The following is a 19,359-nucleotide window of genomic DNA, read 5'->3' on the forward strand; positions in this document are numbered from 1 at the left end:
TTATAGTGTAAGAGTTTTTGGAAGAGAGGGGGTTGGGTGTGGGAGGTACTTTCCATTATGCATATCAACTGCTGTTTAGTCTCCAAATGAGAGATTTGAGTGGTGTTCTTGGGAAAACTGTCTATGAGAAAAACTTGCACTCTTGAAGACTTGGGAACTCAACTACTGAAGGTCATGGGCCAAATTGTTGTATATCTAAATGCCATAGCAACTTTAGACAGGCAACTTGGCTTTTATTATAGTTTCTTGTAATGAGCAAGTAGGGAATTATTTGGATGACAGGCTGATTACCTTAGGAATGGAATAATTTCCTAAATTGTGGGTCAGAACATTGACCTTTCCTTTTTCTCTTATTCAAACAAATGGGATCTCTCTGTTTACTCCCCTTCTACAGATCATGCAAATGAGCTCAAAGTGACTAATTCAGCTTAATGTATTAATATTAATTCTGAAGCTTTTTGTTGCTTTTGTAGGAGCTGCTCTGTTGTTAAATACCTAGGTGACCAAATGTTGTATTTTAGACACGTAGTTTAGAAAAAATTGGCCAGAGTATTTTTGAATTATTATTTTTTTCCATCATCTACTTCAGCCTTGCAAGATCACAATGCTTGGAAAGGATAAAGCAATGATCTCATCCTTTTCAACGGTTCACAGTCATTTCAGTGTTAAGGAACCATAACCCTCTCTCTTAAGCACTGTGTATTACTTTAACATATTAGCCTAAGATGATGGACTTTGTTAAGACACCCTCTCAAAACAGATCCAGATGTATTATTAAATACCAGTGACACAAAAAAATGCAAAAGTGGTTTATAACACATACGCAGGAAAATACTTGGATACATTCATCAACCTCCTCTCAGTCTTCTCCATCTGCAAGCTGTTGGTTATAAACCACAGCAGTGAAAAGTGCACCTGTACATGGGCTGCTGTTGAGCAGTGTGTTTTCACCTGGGGGAGATGGCTTGTGCAGCCCACATAAATAGTAGGCTTTACATCCAGCGATGCCTCTGAGCCACCTGGCAGAAGCCACCTCCGACCTGGCTTGGATAGAAAGACAAAAACAATTTTTCATCCACGGCGAAGTGTGTGCTACGAGGTGATAAGTAGTTTGCATTTCTCATTAACAGGCTGATGGGAGGGCTGGGGATAGGGAACAAAGTGCTGATATGATGCGGGACTCTTGGTTACTTTAAGAAAGTGTAAATGAATATGAAGTTTGCAGCGTATGCAACGGATACTGACAGAAATCTGGCAGCTTTACGGATATTCAGAGGAGCTCAATAGCTCAGGAACCCGCTAATATATTATCAAAATGATTCTGTGTGTGTCACCAACTCCGATCCATCCTGGGCTGTTAATGGCCTGTGACACAGAAGTCCAGTTTCCTATGTCAAATACATTTAGTGTCCTCCACAGTCAGGAGGCAGATCTCCGTATCATCGCGCTCTGCATCACGCTCCCCTGAACGGTACCCTTGGCAAAGGGTGGCCAACCCCCTCGGTTTTGGGCTGTTTCCACCAAGTGAAGGTTATTTCTCCATGGCTGAGCAATGGGACAGAGCTGGCTTTTTTGCCCAGCTGTATTTGCCTGCCAGTAAACAAAATACTTGACAGCCTGGGACTGTTCATACAGCATCAGGCAGCTTAACAGGCACAAAAAAGTGATAATGTTGGGACGACGAGATGGCACTGGCTGTTAAACAGCGTAACATTTCTGCTCAAGGCCATTTGAATGACACACGGTTAAGGTTTGAGTAACAAGTTGTCTCATCATCTAGACCTCTCTAAAACACAGTAGTGTTGCAATTGAGCCAAAGCTTTATGGAAAGGGGTTTTGTGGTTTTTTATTTTAAGGTAACTTTCTCAGGCTTCTTTTTTTTTTTTTCTCTCTGCACAGCCTATTTTTGGAAAAATGGTTTGTCAAAAAACAATGTACAAAAAGGCTTACAATGGCACTACAGTATGCCTGACGTTGCACAGGAATAAAGTGAAAAATGACATAAAATATGATTAATCCATTTTTATCCTGCTGGTGTAAATTCCAGCCAGAGTTTGCAGAAATGTACATCTAGGCATACAGAACTAGATGGAATCACACTGTATCTGCTAATCTTTGAGGCCCTTGGTGTTGTTATGACAAATTTTTCTACAAATGCAAGATTCTTTGGGGTTTGATGCTCCTGTTCAATACCAAAGCTGTGCCTCTGTTTTTTGTTCTTTTCTGTGTAAGTGCTGGGTCTGCTGAGGTTTATCTTTGCTTGCACCAGTCCTGGGGTTAGGGGATTTGGGTTGTAATTTGTTCCATACCTTGTATTTTTGCCTAGTCACAGCATAATTAGCAGATCCCCACCTTCAATAACAAAACCACAGCATTATAGCCCTAAATGTCATGGGAGGGAGCAATCCAATTAAAGAAATAGCATATGAAATCAGTTGAAAATGCTACAACTACTTGCCAGTCCTGCTTCAAGAAACACACCAACTATCAAAAAACACAAAGACTCAGGAGGGACGCAAGTTGGTGTTTCATTCCTTCATCTTTCATACAAAACTCAGCGCTATAAATGGAAAGCGGCATATTCCATTCACAAATACATTCTTCTGCAGTCATCCCGAATCTGTTTGGATGATAGGAGAAAATTGGTATCAGGAGAGCAGCTGAGCAAGCTCCACTTTACATATTTAGGAGTCAAACAAAAAGGTATAAAATAAATATAATAAAAACTAAATTTACTATGATGTGGCTCATCTGAGTACAGCTTTAATTACATGCAGAAGTTTGTGAAAGGTAAATAATTGCATGATTTTCTTAGAGGAAAGACTCCAGAAGTCCTAATAAGGTACTTAACCATGGCTTGATAGACAAGTGCTAGTTTAGGGCTTATGCTTGTTTTTCTGCTGCTTCTTGGTTTATAGATCTTTTTCTTGCCTCTAAGGCAGATGTAAAAAAAAAAAAATTGTTCTTTTTTTGTCTGTTTATGGTACTCATTTCTTACCTCTGTAATCAAGTCTTAACCATAATATTAGCCATATTCAAAGCCATAATGAATTCTAAATAATCTAAAACTCTTCTAGCAAAACAGAAGAGCCTGATTTTTATCACTGTACCTTCTACTGTAGCACATTATTTCTGCTTGGAAAAATGAATAAGAGACTATATTTGAAACAAAATTTGCAAAGTGTGTGTCAGGCTATAAATTATGTAGAAATATTCAACCCTTTAATGAGAGAGAAAAATGGAATACTAATTCTTTTTGTTATGAACCCATATGAAGAGTCTCTTTCAGGATTTTTTATTGAAGATATTAGGTAATACCTAATTAAGCATGAGAGTGGACACAGTACACTTTAGGAGCTAAATTTTTGTTACTCCTGCCCAACCTCTTTCAGACACCAAACCAAAGTTATGCAGGCGTCTTCTCCCACAGGTAGTTTCTCTTCATTACTGTAGATAAAATCCATTCTGTATCCAACCTGGGAAGGTTTTCATGAAATGTAATGTATTTCTTGCCAAGATTTAGACCCTGGCTTTAGCATTTTATATTTTTAACTTTTTTCCCCCACAATTTCAATCTATTAATTTGTGTGAGACACAGAAATAAAGATGGAAAATTTAAAAAAAAAGTGCAATCGTTTCGTTTTGTAAGCAAATATATTTATAGCCCACAGGCATGCAGCACAGGTAAATAGCACAGGCTGGTCTATAGCATGCTTTTCAGTTTCCTACATATACACCATAGAAAGATACAGAAAGGAATGGGGTTTTCTTGTTATACAGTGTTTGAATTAATACACACCTGTTAGCAATTATTTTTTAAAAGACATTGCTATATGTTCTATTCCCCATAGCAACGTAAACAAAAAGATGGAAGTAAAAATAATTTTCAAGGACCCAGAACCACTGAATGGTTTTTATCATTCTGAATTTTGATATACACAGTTAATGGATTGTGTATCTTCTGTGCCAAGCGTATTTATATATAAAGCAAGCAAGGTCATGTAATCTTATCTATTTCTAATTAGTCCTAAACCATAAGAACCACAGATCTTTTTTTTCTTCTGTGCCTCATGTCTACCATGGAGTTTAATCTGGAAAAAAATAGCAAGTTTATTTTAATATTACATACTCAACTTTTAACATCTGGGAAAATAATAAAGGACTCATTCATCCCCCTATTAACTGTTTCTTCATCAATGCAAAGAAGCTTCATGAGTTTGAATAAGTATTTCTCCCCGTTTCTCCCTAAGAGAGTGGGCTGTGAGACAGGTGGGTCATCCAGACTAGTGGATCTCCAGGGATCCCCAAGTGCGGTGGCCCGGGTCACCCCCATGTACCCTGCTGTGGTTGTATGGCAGCCTGGATCCGCGCAGTGCCCGGAGTTTGGGGCTGCTGTGAGAGGGATCCAGCCTCCGGGGCGCACGTCCCAGCTGGCAGGGAAGGGAACTCACTGGGTAGACTCTGTTTAGCTTGGAGAGAGTGGAGGGAACTTCACCCTTTCTTTCCTTCGCCATCCTAACGCATAGGCTTGAACTCCATGGGTTAGCGATGGCAGGAAGATTCATACAAAGGAGTCCTGGTGCTCATTTAATATGTTTTCCTCATGCTGGGATCCACTAAAACCTGCTGCCTGTTGCTGCTGGTGGTGATCAATGCACCATGACCCAGGGGTATATTCTGTGCAAAATGAAAATAATGTTGTTTGGATAAAGAGAGAAATCTCTAGAAACTTCTGACTTTGCAGCCCAGCTTTTAAAATAGTGTCTCTTTGAGAAGAGAGCTGTCTAATTTCATATATCTGAAAACATATTTTTGCAAGCCGAGTATTGTTTAACAATGCTGAATGCAATAACTATCATTGCCACTTAAATGTATTGTGGAAGACATGGACATACATTTACTTGTATAATGCAGCCTTGGTTGTTATTGTGGCCTTGACCGCATCCTGATTTAAAAGGTCAGTGCTTGTCATACATCTCATTGCAAACAAGGCCGCAGTTCTTATCAATTTGTACTGTTAAGACAGAGCTGTTGCCAGGATTGTTGGATGGCTTCGAGCGATTGTTAGAATTGTACTTAGCCTTGTGTTACCCAGTTCATATCAGCATTAAAATTATCATGTGTTGTATTCCTTATACCTGATTTTTTGTTGTTGTTGAAGGATGTGAAAATAGTTTAACTTTTTTCCTCTATTTTTTTTAATTCTCTCCATTTTGTGCTGACATAAATGTGATAAATCTGTATATAGATGTGTGTTTGTGTATATATTTTATATAGAAATATATAGGTATAAAATTTTATTTGGGGAATTGAAATAAAACTTAAAAATTAGCTTTTGAATATTAAAATTGCTTAGAATATAAATATTTTTGTCTTAGACTCATTTAATTGAAAGCATATTGAAAATATAAATCACGGTGTGGAGATTCGCATTTTTTTCTGAACGAGCCAAGGATGCAAAAAGAAATGTGTTAAGTCTTTATATCATCATAGCCATATATCAAGGACATGCATTACAGTATTACCAAGGTTTTTAATGAAAAGAGTTTGAAGTAGCACCTTTTCATTAAAAAGACTGTTGAATGTACCTGCCTGTGTGTATATATGCTATATGTTATGGATTATGTGATTATAAACAGGGGGAGTATTTTTATGTCTCATTGCTGTATTTTTGGAGGCCTGAAATCAGCCAACAGATTCCGTTGTTTGAACAGCATATTGTAGATGTGAACAAAGTATAGAGCGGAGTCTAAGTATCCTTTTTTCCAGATTAGTTAAGTATTGCAAATCCACTTAATTTAACAGGACATACAGGTACTTATAACTTCAGAAAACGAGATGATTGATTTTAGATGTTTGCTGTAGGCCCCTCAAATAATAAATGTTGTCTATTAGATGAAAATCTTTGTGAACTGCTAAGAATTCATTCCTGACTCCTAAGAATTAATAATTCGAGGCCTGAGCTACACAGGGCAGGCAGGCGTGATGGCCCCCTCCGGTATTTAACTGTTGCCTTCTGTATGCGTTAAACACAATTCTCACTTCAGCAAAGTTTTGATTTCAGTCCATTCTTAGTCCATTAGTGCTTGCAAAGCTTGTGTCACCTTAGTAAAGGCTTTAGTGGTTATTTCAGCTCACTGTGCATGTACGTATAGTCATGCTTCCTCGATTTTTACATTTTAGTATCTTGCATAAACCTAAATTTAGCAGCAGCTTCTAGATGTTGTATCAGACATTCTAGCTCCAACTGTTTGATAATTTAACCATTTACAGTGAACTAAAACAAATGAAAAGTGAGCTTTAAAATAAAGAGAAGCAACTTTGATTTCGTGTCTATATTTGACATAACCGCAGCTTTCCAACTATATGCAGACTTTCCAGCATTGTTATAGTAGAACCCATGAAATGATGAGATTGGCTTTAAAATCTTAGCTTAGATATTTTTATTCCTTATGGAGAAGTTGAGATGGGAACTTCTGAGTTTCTCTGTGGTTCTCCGTAAGCTGTTTATAACTGCACCGGAGAGAATTCACAAATAAATCTTGTGACTTTCAGGTAATCACTCACTTCCATAAGCTGAGCTCTTCAATAAAATACCAAATGCCAGAAGACTCTCAATAAAGTCAGGAAAGTTAGAAATGTTGACATATGCAATAACTGAAATTGCTGCTCTGTATGCGTAGCCCTTATTTAATATAGTAGGAAATCTCCACAGGGGTCCTTGGTTTGGATATACATATGTACAGCTTATTCATCTCGAGGAATTTCCCACAAGGCTGACACGAGTCTGTTTTCTGAACTTGTTGCTTCATCGTACCACACTTCATTCAAACATTTCTCGTTAGAAGTACTGTTTCGTTGTGGCTGTTACAGAGTAAAGCTATTCTGAAGGAGACATCAATGTCGTTGCATCAAGGATTCTCTTAAATTTTCTCCCTGGGTTACTTGTAGCTTTTGCTTTCACATTCTCATCCTTTTGCACGGTAATCTTCCACTCACAGGAAAGGCAGTCATTCACCAAGCTTTATCTGTTAACTTCTGAGTCGCAACTGATGTTCTTTCTGAAGTGTATTGTTAGTGGAGATTAAGTTTCTAAAAGTTGTACACCTGTATCATGTATGTTATGTTTCTGGCTGCTTCCTAAGTACCTGACTATGTAGTGAGACAAAGAAGTTTGTGTCACAAATGACAGCTTTCTGGTTTCTAATACTTGCCTGCAAGTGTGAGAAGCTTTTGAAAAGCCTTTTATGAGATCAGTCTGCTGCAGAAATTCTAATAGCGAAAAACAAAAGAGGTGTTCCCTGCGAGGGAAAGGCACAGAGAAAAAGGCAAAAAGTGCTTTAGCACAAGCGTGTCTGATACTAGCTGTTTCACTCCCAGCCCCAACAAAGTCGTTGGGCTCTCTAACCTCCCAGTGATTGGAAATAAGATTTTTGAATAGAACTGATGTTTTAAGAGAGAAATTAATACATTTTTTTTCTATATTGGGTGAAACCTTATTATTAAAAAAATCCGAAAAACCCCACAACACTCTTTCCTTTATTGTCATTGTATTTAGCAGCTTGAAATCATGAAATATGAATAATCATGTAAAATGAAAAGTGAAGTCTTTATAAAGGTAAATCTTTTCCTAATCCAAAGTTTGAATCCAGCCATTCTGCCAGATCTTGACTGGTAATGCTCCATATGCCCAGAAAGCTCATCCACTTTCATGGGTTCTTAGTGTGGTACCCAAAGTTTCAAATTGTTTCCCAGTTAAAATGTTACCTAAAATCCTTGTCTGAGGTACGGGATTCCCCATTATTTGCAAGAGACTTGCTAGATTTGTCTATGTGATCCTATTGAATGAGAAAATGTTACCATATCTCTCACAAAAGCATGTGGTGCATGTTTGGACTAGCAGAAAAATAGGATGGGTCTTCTAAGGGAGAGCATCACATGAGTGTGCTGGTGAGATTTGAAAAAGCTGTGATCCCCCCGAATCCCAAACAGGAAAAGTTTATATATATATATATATATATATATATATATATTTTTTTTTTAAATACTAATTTGGTTGTGTTTACAGTTAATTCATACTATCAAAATGCTGAGGGATAGATGGTATTACTCTATAAATGGTCACCCTGGGTCAGATTCTCAGTGGGAGCGTAAATCCTAGCTTTAGCTTAGCTATGTTAATTTACATTGGCTGGGGATCTGTTCCACTGACTTCATTTAAATTTCAGCGTTACTACAAAAACACAGCCCATTCTGGGTGAATAGTTCTCTGACACATTTCAGAAACAGTAGATCAGAAACAGAACCGGTAACAGAGGACACAGCGTTCTGGACCAGAATTTAATGTAATTATTATGAAAGAGCTACTAGAACTGCATGTTGGTAGAAATATGCCTGTATGTATACAACGGCGATTTAAATGCTAGCTTTTTTGTGGGTATTTTTGTGTTTTAAGACATATATTCCTTTTTCATATTCTAGCCAAGCTCCAAGACATACTCGCAGAGTGGCAGACACTCAGTATCAGTAGAGGTTCAAATGCAGCGCCAGCGGCAAGAAGAAAGAGAGAGCTTCCAGCAAGCTCAGCGGCAGTACAGCTCATTACCCAGGTATGGGAACTGTCTGAAGCTGTTCAGCGTACGGGAGCCTGGAGCTAATTTCATTTGTAGAAGGAAAATGCTGTGCTTAGCGCAGACACCTTTGTTTAGCATTGATATAAGGTGGAATGCATTCGGTGTGGAAGAGGCATAAAATTCCTTAAGTGAGAGCATGTGGGAGCTGTTTATTTGGGGAGAATTACTTCAGAGCTGATTTCAGTGGGATTTGATGACACTCAGCACACAACAGAATTGAGACATTAAAACAAAGCTGTTCTTTGTGGGACACCATCCAGTTTCAGTTTCTGCAATTACAAAAGGCTCCTGAGCATGACATGGGTTGTCCCCCCTTGACATGTCAGATTGTTTTTTTCTCCTGCCTAGCTCCTTACTAGGTAGAAATTCTATCCTTGTGATGCTGATACAGAGGCATAAATTACAAGAAAAAAAAACAAACAAGCAAGGCCTCAAACAAAAGAATATGGAACTGAGAAACTCTATTCAAAGCTCAGGGGCCTCCAGGTTTCCAGCATATGCATTTCTTCTGAGTTACTGGGTCATTTACAGTGGAATGCTGAAAATTAATACACTTTTTTTCCTAAGGAAGTCTGTATTTTAAAAGTTCTTAGGTTTTAAAATGAGCTGTTTGGGCAAAATGTCTTTTACTTAATCTTTAGCTTTAAGAAATATGAAAAATTTAGCCATCTTGCATTATATATTAGAAAACTGTCATAGTTAAGCATTATACTAATAGTTTGTCCATTTTCAAATATTAATGGCAACGGTTGAATGCAGAATCTTTTCACACTGCAGGTTGCTGCCAAATTTCCTTTGGTTTTAGTTGTTCTTTCCAGAAAAGGTTACGTTAATTTTGTCCCTGTGGGGAAATGTGGTTTGTGACATGTGTTTTACCGAAAGTGTACTGTAACTATTTTATTGGAATGAATGGAAGATTAATAATCAAAGTCATCATATCATGAACCTTATCAGCATCTTTGAAAAAAACAAAACATATCTCTTGAATTTTCACATGCCACAGCACCTCTCAGTGTAGAATTTTTAAGTTTGGAAGAAGTGACAAAAGAAAATGTAAAGGTACTGTGTTTTTTTGATAAAAATAATGTTGGTTTGTCATTTTGAAAATCTTTAGATTTCCTTTGCTTCTCATCCGTACCTTACCTTTGAAGTAACTAATTCTATAAGTGCCATATTGGTTTTCCTGAAAAGTTCTATTTAAATTTTGCTAGCCTCAGCAATGCTTTGATTGTGTAGAAAAGTGTGGATGCTAGTGTTGTTTTTAAGTTGGGAGGTGCAAGGGGTGTGTGTCTTTTTAGTTTCAAAACTGTGATTCCTAAGACTGACTTCCCCTGTTCTCCTCAGTCACTGGTAGCATCTAAAAGCTGGAAGTCAGCTGTAGTGCAAAGTTCCAGTGGCAGAAATTCATAATCCTAAAGAGAAGACTAACAAGAAATTTGGAAAATAATTCTCTGGGCCACAGAAATGCTTATTTTTTGAACAGAATGAATGAAAACTTCACTGAATGTGTTCTTTAACATGAGAAATGACTAGTGAGCTCGTAAGAATGCATGTTAATGAGTAATTAATGACGATTTAACAATTGCCTTTGAGCACTGGTATCTATGCTGTGCTGAGAGTAGACGGAATTTTGGAGACCTTGTACTAAAGTTGAGTGCTTTGAATACCACGATTCACCAACAATAAACCGGGACTTGGGTCCTGAGTTTAATGTTGCAACTGTGGCTCTATAATGAGTAAAGTTTGTGTGCTGGCTTCATTGTTAAGCTTTGTTGCTTTTCATCTTGTTTAGTCTCTAGGAGCCTCATTCTTTTTCCTTGTAAATTTAAATCATTAGTACAAAAGGCAAATAAAGTCTTTAATCAATTTTAAAGACTCTTCCCAGAAAGACAGTGAAAGTGGCCAACTAATTTTGAACAAGTACCAGAAAACAGTCAGTAAATTAAATCAGTCCAACTAGTCATCATCTTGTCCCATGTGAAACTCTGAAAGTAATGTTCAACTCCAAGTTCATTTTGTATTATTTAAAATTTATCTTGCTCTAGATCAGAAACCTGACAGTTTCGTAGCCTACAGAGGTTCATTCAGTTTTCTCATGTTCCAGGAAGTGATAAAACATGGCTCAAAAACATTGTTTCTTTGGCAAAGTAGGGTAGGTGAAAACCAACAAGAGCTATAAAATTGCATAAGAATTTATGTTATAATTTATGCTGTAATAATTTACCTTCATCTTGAATAACAATTTTCATCCAGATTATCCGAGATATCTTGAAATATATTGTGAGAAAAGGTAGATATGGTCATTTTCAAGTTATACGTGTGGAAGGATGATTGCAAAAACATTAAGTGACGTGTTACTTTTACTAATGGTAGAAAAATTCTCCAGGCCTCTTGTCTCTCCACTGCGTATTCACTGGATGAGGCCACATTGAGTCATACTGTGTTCTGACATGAAAAACTCAGCCATATATACGCAACTAAATGATTTTCTCATTGATTAATGTTGCAATATATTTTGTTTTACTGCTTGATTCTTGTACACTAATTTTAATCTCAAAATGGGTATCTCTTTCACTGTGGCACAAAATTGTTTTACTTTATCATCACCAATCTTATTTTAAATTCATAAAAACATCTAGTGATTTAATAGTAAATTAAAGATATTTCTAAACCATGTGTCTTCAAAATAATGTAGTGAGTTGTTGTGAAAAGAGATAAGAATTTGTAATTCCTATATGTATTTGATTCTATCTACCCCATGGAGCCAGAAAATAAGAAAAAAGTTATCTCTGCCTTTTCTTTTGTAAAAGTTATAGTAAACTGGGAAGCAGCCCTGATAGCACAAAGCTGCTTAGTTTTGGGACTGGGAAGACGAAACTCTCATCTGTAAAACTAGCTATCAATAATGAGCTTTATCTTCTGACTTGTGCAGCTTTAGAGCAAGTGTTTAAGAGATCTGCCTGATGCATTTTTAATTGAGTGGTAGTCTAGATCCAAATCTTTCACAAGTGACTTTACAAGTGCTGCTTGTTATCTGGTTGCTTAAGCAAGCAGAGCATTTTGTATGGTCTTTCCTAGTTTGCAGCTGAATTGTTGCACCTTTTTCTTGAGAACATGATGGCTGTTGTAGCAGTGGATGCATAGTCACAACATATTCCTAATGAGGAGGGGGTGCATAGAAACATAGTCCAACTCTGTCAGAAGTGTTCTCCAAACAAAAGAGAAAAGGTGCCTCCTTGGGCCAGAAGAGAATGTGACTTATCGAGAATGCTGTAGCCAGGGAAAAATGGTCACTTTGCAGGAGCACCCTTCTTTTCCAGGGACTGTTATCAGTAGCATTACAAGGGGAACCAGAAGGTTTGTCTTAAATGCATCTTCCATTTCTGTTTTCAGGCAAAGCAGAAAAAATGCCAGTTCTGTATCTCAAGACTCCTGGGAGCAGAGCTATTCTCCTGGTGAAGGCTTCCAGACTGCAAAGGAAAACCCTAGATATTCCAGCTATCAGGGATCAAGGAATGGCTATATGGGAGGACATGGCTTCAATGCCAGGGTAATGCTAGAAACACAAGAACTGCTCCGTCAAGAGCAGAGACGGAAAGAGCAACAACTGAAAAAAAAAACTTCTTCTGAAGGACCTAGCAACTATGACTCATATAAGAAAATTCAGGACCCTAATTATACCCCTCCTAAAGGTCCTTTCAGGCAAGATGTACCACCTTCACCATCTCAGGTAGCCAGGCTGAACAGATTACAAACACCAGAAAAGGGAAGACCATTTTATTCTTGAGTTAAAGAAAATGAAGATCAACTTATCATGCAATAAGGAACATTTTCATATAAAGACTTCTATTTTGGAAACTTTTTAAACTGATGGTACTAAGGAGTATATCCATTGTCTGTTTCAGTGCCTTTAACAATATGGGCAAAGAGCTGGTGGGCCTTATGTCTTTGCCATTCTGTCTCAAGTGTTACGTTCATGGAAGGATTTTCCACCATTTGACAATCATAGCATAAGCGAGCAACACGTCTCCCTTGGTTACCACGTCTTGTAGCCCAGCACATTAGCTGTCAATGGCTTATTACTAGGGTTTGTTGTAATGTGTTTTACTTTGCAGTGAGTTATTACACCAACATACAGCTTTGTGGCATAAAATTAATGAATTTGAGGTTGAATTAAGCATTGACATGTCTTTTTTTATTTCTCTCGGGTCGGGAGGGAGGTTACACATCACTCTCGAGTGGATAAGGCTTAGTTCTACTCTGGTTCACGATTCTAAAATGTTTTATGGTGGACTCATTACCAGTCTTTGTTGATCAATATTTAAGTGTCTATATGCTGAAAAACTATCCTTCTCCTATTATGCACATATGCACTCTTTTTCTCTCTCTCTCCCCACTCTGAGCTTATTAAAAAAAAGCCTTTATCATGATTCATGAGCAAAATAATATTAGGCTTTCAGTTATCCTGAGAATCCTCTTACAATTGCCTTATATCTTAATACACAGCCCATTACAAATGAAGTAACTGGAGAGAGACTATTATATTTATAAATACAGTCACAGTCAAGCCCTTGATTGGTATATTTTATTATTTCATTAAATATGGGGAATCATGAACAAACATGCAAGTAGATTCTGCTTTGTTTACTTCTAAATTAATTTGGTCATGTGACAGTTGTGTCTAGGAAAAGAACTAGGGAGGTATTCATCCCATGATCATCGGATATGTATTTGTCTTTATTTTGGCAAGTTTGGGAGCGAACTTAAAGCAAGAGCAAATGAAATTGAACTTTTTCTTTAGATCAAAAAAATGAAAAAAGAAAAAATTCTTCTTTTTACAATTTGTGAAGCTTCGTGGACAATTGCCTTGTGCTTCCGTATGCTGTATTGTTGCATTGTGATACTACATTAAAAATAAAACTTTAAGTACATGAATGAGAAATAAGTGGAGAAAAACTGTTACACATCAACCTGAAAACATGTCAGTATCCAAAATAACTGAAACTAAAAAGATTGCTCTAACAGTGAGTAATATTTGAATGTGCATTTGGGATATGAGAATTTCTTTTGCAGCAGCTGTTTTTATGTTTGTTGGTCTGAACTTCATGTATTGTGAGAATATAGCTGGGTTGCTGAAGTGCCTGCAAATCCTGATGTGAAAAGGCTTGAGAATGGATCTCAGCATATCTTGTATAAAATGGAAAGAAAGAAAGCAAGAAAGAAAATCATGTATTGCGTGATTGAAAATATGCCTATTTTTTTTTTACTGGCACATTTTATTTTTGCGCCAACTTGTTTCTAGAATGTATGTGAAATATCAGCACACGTACCTGTGTCTTTTATGCCTGTTTGTTAATGGTTTTTGTTGTTAATAATGTACTCCATGTTTAAAAATTGTTACTAATGTAAGCACAGTGACATTGGATGACAATAGCTCTTTTACACAGAATTTACAGAACTGTGTAAAATGGCTTTCCGTGTACATATGAAATTTAGAATAAAAGGCTGTTTCCATCCTCGTCTTGGTATTGCATGTTGAACCTTATGAGAACTGCCGCAGACATTGGTCTGAAAAATATTTAACAGATGTTATTTTACCCTATTCCTAATGGTTTGCGTGTGTCTTTCTGTGAGCCCTTATACACATATGCAAAAAAAAAAAAAAAGAAAAGAAAAGATTTATAGTCCAGCCGAACACCTGAAGACTATCCTCAGGGGTAAAAAGCACTCAGTTAAATGTCTGCTGTTATTCTGAGCCATACCTGAGATGTTTAAAAGGTTCATCCTTCAGACCGACTCTGCTGGCACCCGTCAGGCCGCGCGGTTGAGGGAACAGGCACCCCCGGGCAAGCGGAGACCACCGCTGCACGGCGGGTGCGTGCTGGGCCCTGGCGCGAGCCCTGGGCAGCAGCGCTGCCGTGGTGAGAGCTTGGGGAGGCCAACTCCCGAGTAAGGCAGCACTTACGGTGCCACCGATGCTCTGCTTCCCCCATTAGCGTCGAAGCCGTGTCTGGTTTTCTCCCTCTTCCCCTCGCTTCGCCTTTTGTCGGATACCGCAGGAATGTCAATCATAATTCCGTAGTGCTTGACACCGGTCTGTTGCCATGGTGATGTAGTGCCAAATTATTCACTGTGACTTTAGTGTGGGATCTCGAGGGGGAGAGTAGCGCGAGTTGCAAAGTGGACAGGAAGCTTGCGGTGCCTGAATAACCGAAGGCAGAGTTGTGCAAAAGGCCCAAACTGTCGCGGCTCGCAGTTGTGAGTGGGAAATAATTGCATTTGCAGTTTAGCGGGTCTTGCTGTCTCATCTGCTGCCTGGGGTCCCAGCTTACATAGTTCAATGTTTCTATGGAATCGTTTGGATGGGCAAATAATTGCAGGCACTAAAATGCACCCACAGGAATGGAAAACAGGTTGGAGCCCTTTTCAGAATAAGGTCTCTGATAAACTGTTGTAGGAAAAAGGGCACATGCTTGGAAAAGTATGAAGTACAGGATGTTTTATGTGTGAGAATGGCATATGTTAAAGTTTACTCTTGTATGAAACTGCTCTTCAAGGTGTTAACAATTTGCCATAATTAGATGTGTTCATGAGAGAAGGCAGATGTTCTCTTTGGGCAATGTCTGTGTTATGTTAGCAAAGAATAAGGTCTTTTTCTGGCTTCATCATCCTGTCTTCTTCCTGACACAGCGTAGACAGGATTTCTAATATTAACTCCCATGAGTTGCAAAGGCCGATAAGGAAGTGGGAGGGAGATATTTTAATAGAAAATGACCTTTAGTTCTGCATAGTGAAGAGATCCAAAAGTTAATTGAGCTAACTACATTACTGCAGTAATTTGTTTGTAGACGTATTACCATTACAAGATTAACTCCGTAACATTAGTGTATTTAAGAATGGTCACAGGACAGACTGTGAGGGACCTTACAGCATCCAGCAGTGGGTGTAAAGCTTGCTTACACATTTTCTCCGTTGAAACCCTAAAAAACCCATCTGCAAACCCTGCTGGTATTTTATCAAAATAGTTTGTTAATGCTATTGAAATTCCATGGGAAAGTTTAATATTATTAATGTAGAAGACTGCTGGCTTTCTAAAAAAGCTTACTTCCCTTCTTGTTATAGGGCCTCCTTGGAAACAAGGGTGCAGCCTTAGTCAGTTATTTTATGGGCCAAATATTTTAATATATGTCTTTGAGAACTCTGCCATCAAAAACAGCTGAAAAGGGCCTAGAGCCCAGCTGAACATGGTCAGAAAGTACAATTGCCATTTATTGCTGGCAAACTGCAGGAAGAGCAACAAAACAAAATTCAAACCAATGGTGAGGGTGGCTCGGTGGCCTGTCTTTCAAAGCCGTGCCGATGTTTTGCTCACGTTCGTTCTGTTTACAAGAGTGTCTGTAATATTGCATTTATCTGCGCTGGGTGCATTGAGAAGGGAAGGGAAGAAACCTTGGCCAGACAAGGAAGAGATGTGCCAGATTAGCAGTGTTGGCTAAACACAGGATATTCTTGAGTAATTCAAACCTTTGAACTCGCGTTGTTGAGACTTAAAGTGAATTTGGCTATTGCATGTCCTGGCTTGCAAGTCTGTCTTCAAAATATTTCCTAATTTCATTTGCTGTGTTTTCTTCATCGTTCTCTCCTGAGCCCTCAGTCTAGTTTGTCGGACTTGTGAGAAACATGTCAGGAATGCATGCGCTGAAAAAAAACGCTTATCTATTCTTTGCCCTGCTTTTGTGCCACAACACCCTGCCCTTCCAGGCTCACTTTGACGTGCAGCCCTAACTTGGCAGGGGGAGAACGAGGGTCAGAAATCCAGGATGGGGAACTAATTTCATGAAAATAGGTTGTGTGTGTGTGCTTGTACATGTGAGGGAGAGAGGCACAGATTGGATTCATTTGCCTTGAATTCATGTCCAGCTTGAAATCCTCTTCAAATATCTTGTAGCATTTCTTCCATCTGTGCAGAAACCAGCTGATGATTTGATGCACATGGTTATAGTTTCATGCCCTCCCATACATCTTTTCTGCTTTTTATTAGCATCATACTGTCTCTTTTACATGTGCTGATTAATTCTCTTGCATTTATTTGTTTCTCTTAATGGCATCGAATTCATTCATACCCTAGGCTGCTTCTTGCCAGTAATGGTTATTTCTCTTCTAGCTTTGCAAACTTATTTTAATATTTTCTATTCTCAGCAGTAGAGTTATCTTTTGTAATTTACACTTTAATCACATTTTAAAATTTGACAATGGAAGCTTGAGTTGGGATTATTCAAAAGCAAAATAAGGAATATGGCTTGATTTCTACTCTGTGTGCAGTGCACACTTCCCAGCCAGCTGTAGGAACTGTGCAGAGTGGTGCTCAAATGAGATGAAGAAAAACATCAAGCCCAGGGGTTTAGAAGAAAAAAAGTTAAGGAAAGTTTAGAAAATATTTATGCCCACTCCATGCTAGAGACTGTCAAAAAAAGATTAAAAAAAAAAGAAAGGAATTATTTAAAAGTATCTCTGACTCTGCGAATGAGTGATGATTTCAGAGCTTGGACAGACACGGCTGTGGTTTGAAGATGACCGGCTGGACCTGGGGGTGCTTGTGCCCCTCTGAAGGGTGCTTGGGCCCACTTCCCTTGGGAATTGGCCCCTGAAATGCAGTTTTCACCTGCACATCTCACAGCAACCCAGAACAGAAATGGGTTCATGTGCATTGAGCTGCAAACTGTAGCGATATCTGTCAGGGAGGGAAGGAGCACAGCTGCGGGTGCCAATGGCTTCGGGTGTCCCATTCTAATCTGCTGCTTCTTGTTTGTTAGAGGCTTAGGAAAATAAGCAAAGGAAGGAAGGGTGAGGGAGAGGAGTAAAATGTGAGCAAGGCTTCTCCTCTTTCCTTTTCTTGTACCGCTAGCTGTCAGCATTGCAGCCGCTGGCGGTTAGTTATGGTTTTCTCTTATGCCCCAAAGGCAAACTGACAAGCTAGCGGGCAGCAACCACACTGCAAAACTCACGGCCATCCTAGAGATTCACTCTGCAGTGTTGCCCGTTGGATGTGAATTAACAACAGAACAAGTAAAACAACTTTACTATCCCTGCAGTATTTCCTCTGCGGGTTTCCCTGGAGTATGTTTAGATTGTCAGCTCCTCTGGACGAGGGGCTGGGTCTAGGTTTTTCTTGCCTAGAACGAAATACTGTTGTTGGCACTGACAGCTAGTAAATATTTGGGTTTTCAGTGTGAAAGGAGCTTTTTAAAGTTAGTTTATATAGATTTCTTGCAATAGGTGCATAAGACTCACAGTGTACTTATGTTCCTAGTCCTAGCAGTATTCTCATTTATAAGTACGGAGCATATTGCTGGAGCCAGTAGTAGCTAGGCACTTGCTACCTTTGGTAGTTAAAATGAATTCCACAGGTCTCTTCATTTAGCTGGGGGGCTACCTTTTTATGGCTTTTGCAGGGGGAGGGAGCGAGAGAGCTCCTGAAAATAGGCAATAAGTTCCCATGGACACTTGTTAAAGCTGGAGAACTATCTGCAGGAATGAGATTTCAAGGAGCTGCAGCCTCTGCCAGGACCCCAGAGCCATTATCGCCTTTGCGTTCGGCAGGCTGGAGAAGACATTAGTTTTCATTGCCCCACTGATATAATTCTTACTGCCACTTAGAACTTGCTAAAGCCCGAGAACCTGTTCTGGGTACGCGTCGGATTTTATGGCTTCCTCAGGGACGAGCGCAAAGCTTCATAATACCTCCGCTGTAGCCAGGTTATTAAAAGCCAGTGGGCTCTTAGGAACAGGAATGTCTTTGCCTAAAACTTCATGTCCTGTGATGATGTGCATTTTGTTCCACTCTCCCAGCTGTCTGCTGGTCCCTGTCCATGACCCACCTGCCTCATTTTTCTCATGTATGGTATATTCGGGCCCTGCCTCATGGCCCATCCCAAACTGTGTGAACCGTTTTAATAAATAATTGTTTAGAAATAACACTAATTATAATGTATGAATACCAAAGGAAGTAATCTAATCAGTTACTTGCCAGTAACTATCTGGGCTATAAGGGAAGGCAAACTTACACTACGGGAACTAGTTTTGCATTTGCAGATAAAAATTTAAGCTCAGGACATCTCTCTGTTTGCCTTCTGAAGCTCAACACAGGGTTAATCCAGTCAGCTGTAGCATAGCAAGGACTGGAAAAAGCAGAGTCTTGTTTTCATGCCTGGTTGATGGGTTGCAAAAGTCTATTTTATAATCTGGATTGAATTCATTGTAATAATTTTCCACATATTGTTTCTTATTTCTACAACTGTATAAAATCCTATTAAAAATAGAAGCCACTAAATTATGCAACCTGTTGCTACCCATGATCTCAGTTAATACTAAAGCCAGCAAAGCAGAATAGTTACATTATGATTGTGAAATAATTTGTGTTTGTATATCCCGTTCTTTCTTTAAGAAATAATGCACAGTAATTTTTTATGAATAATAGTATATAGAATTTTACAATTGTTCACCCTTGTTTTTTAAAGTTGGTTTGCATGAATGACTTTCCTGCCTTTATGCAGAATTTTTCCATATTTTTGTTGGCTAAAATATTACTAATCTAATTTCCTATTAAAAAACTCATTTCCAGCATTGCAGAGCTGAAAGGTGCTACCAAGCATTTAGTCTTCAATTTACATACAACAAACCCTGTAATCTGATGGGGAATTTCACACAAGGATGGCTGCATGCAATT

At 38.6% G+C, this 19,359-nt stretch overlaps 1 protein-coding gene across 12 annotated transcripts in view; it reads left to right on the forward strand.

Annotated features, from left to right (window-relative positions):
• Positions 1–14,152, forward strand: part of PARD3 (par-3 family cell polarity regulator) — a 465,794-nt gene extending 451,642 nt beyond the window's left edge. For all 12 annotated transcript variants that reach the window (XM_064505791.1, XM_064505797.1, XM_064505794.1 and 9 more), the window contains 2 exons: positions 8,482–8,609; positions 12,027–14,152. In XM_064505791.1, the coding sequence (XP_064361861.1) occupies positions 8,482–8,609; positions 12,027–12,420 (522 nt within the window). In that variant the 3' untranslated portion in view covers positions 12,421–14,152. The remainder of the gene's footprint in view (positions 1–8,481; positions 8,610–12,026) is intronic.
• The last annotated feature ends 5,207 nt before the right edge of the window (positions 14,153–19,359 follow it).

This window comes from Dromaius novaehollandiae, chromosome 2, assembly GCF_036370855.1.
Source record: "Dromaius novaehollandiae isolate bDroNov1 chromosome 2, bDroNov1.hap1, whole genome shotgun sequence".
NCBI classification, from domain to species: domain Eukaryota; kingdom Metazoa; phylum Chordata; class Aves; order Casuariiformes; family Dromaiidae; genus Dromaius; species Dromaius novaehollandiae.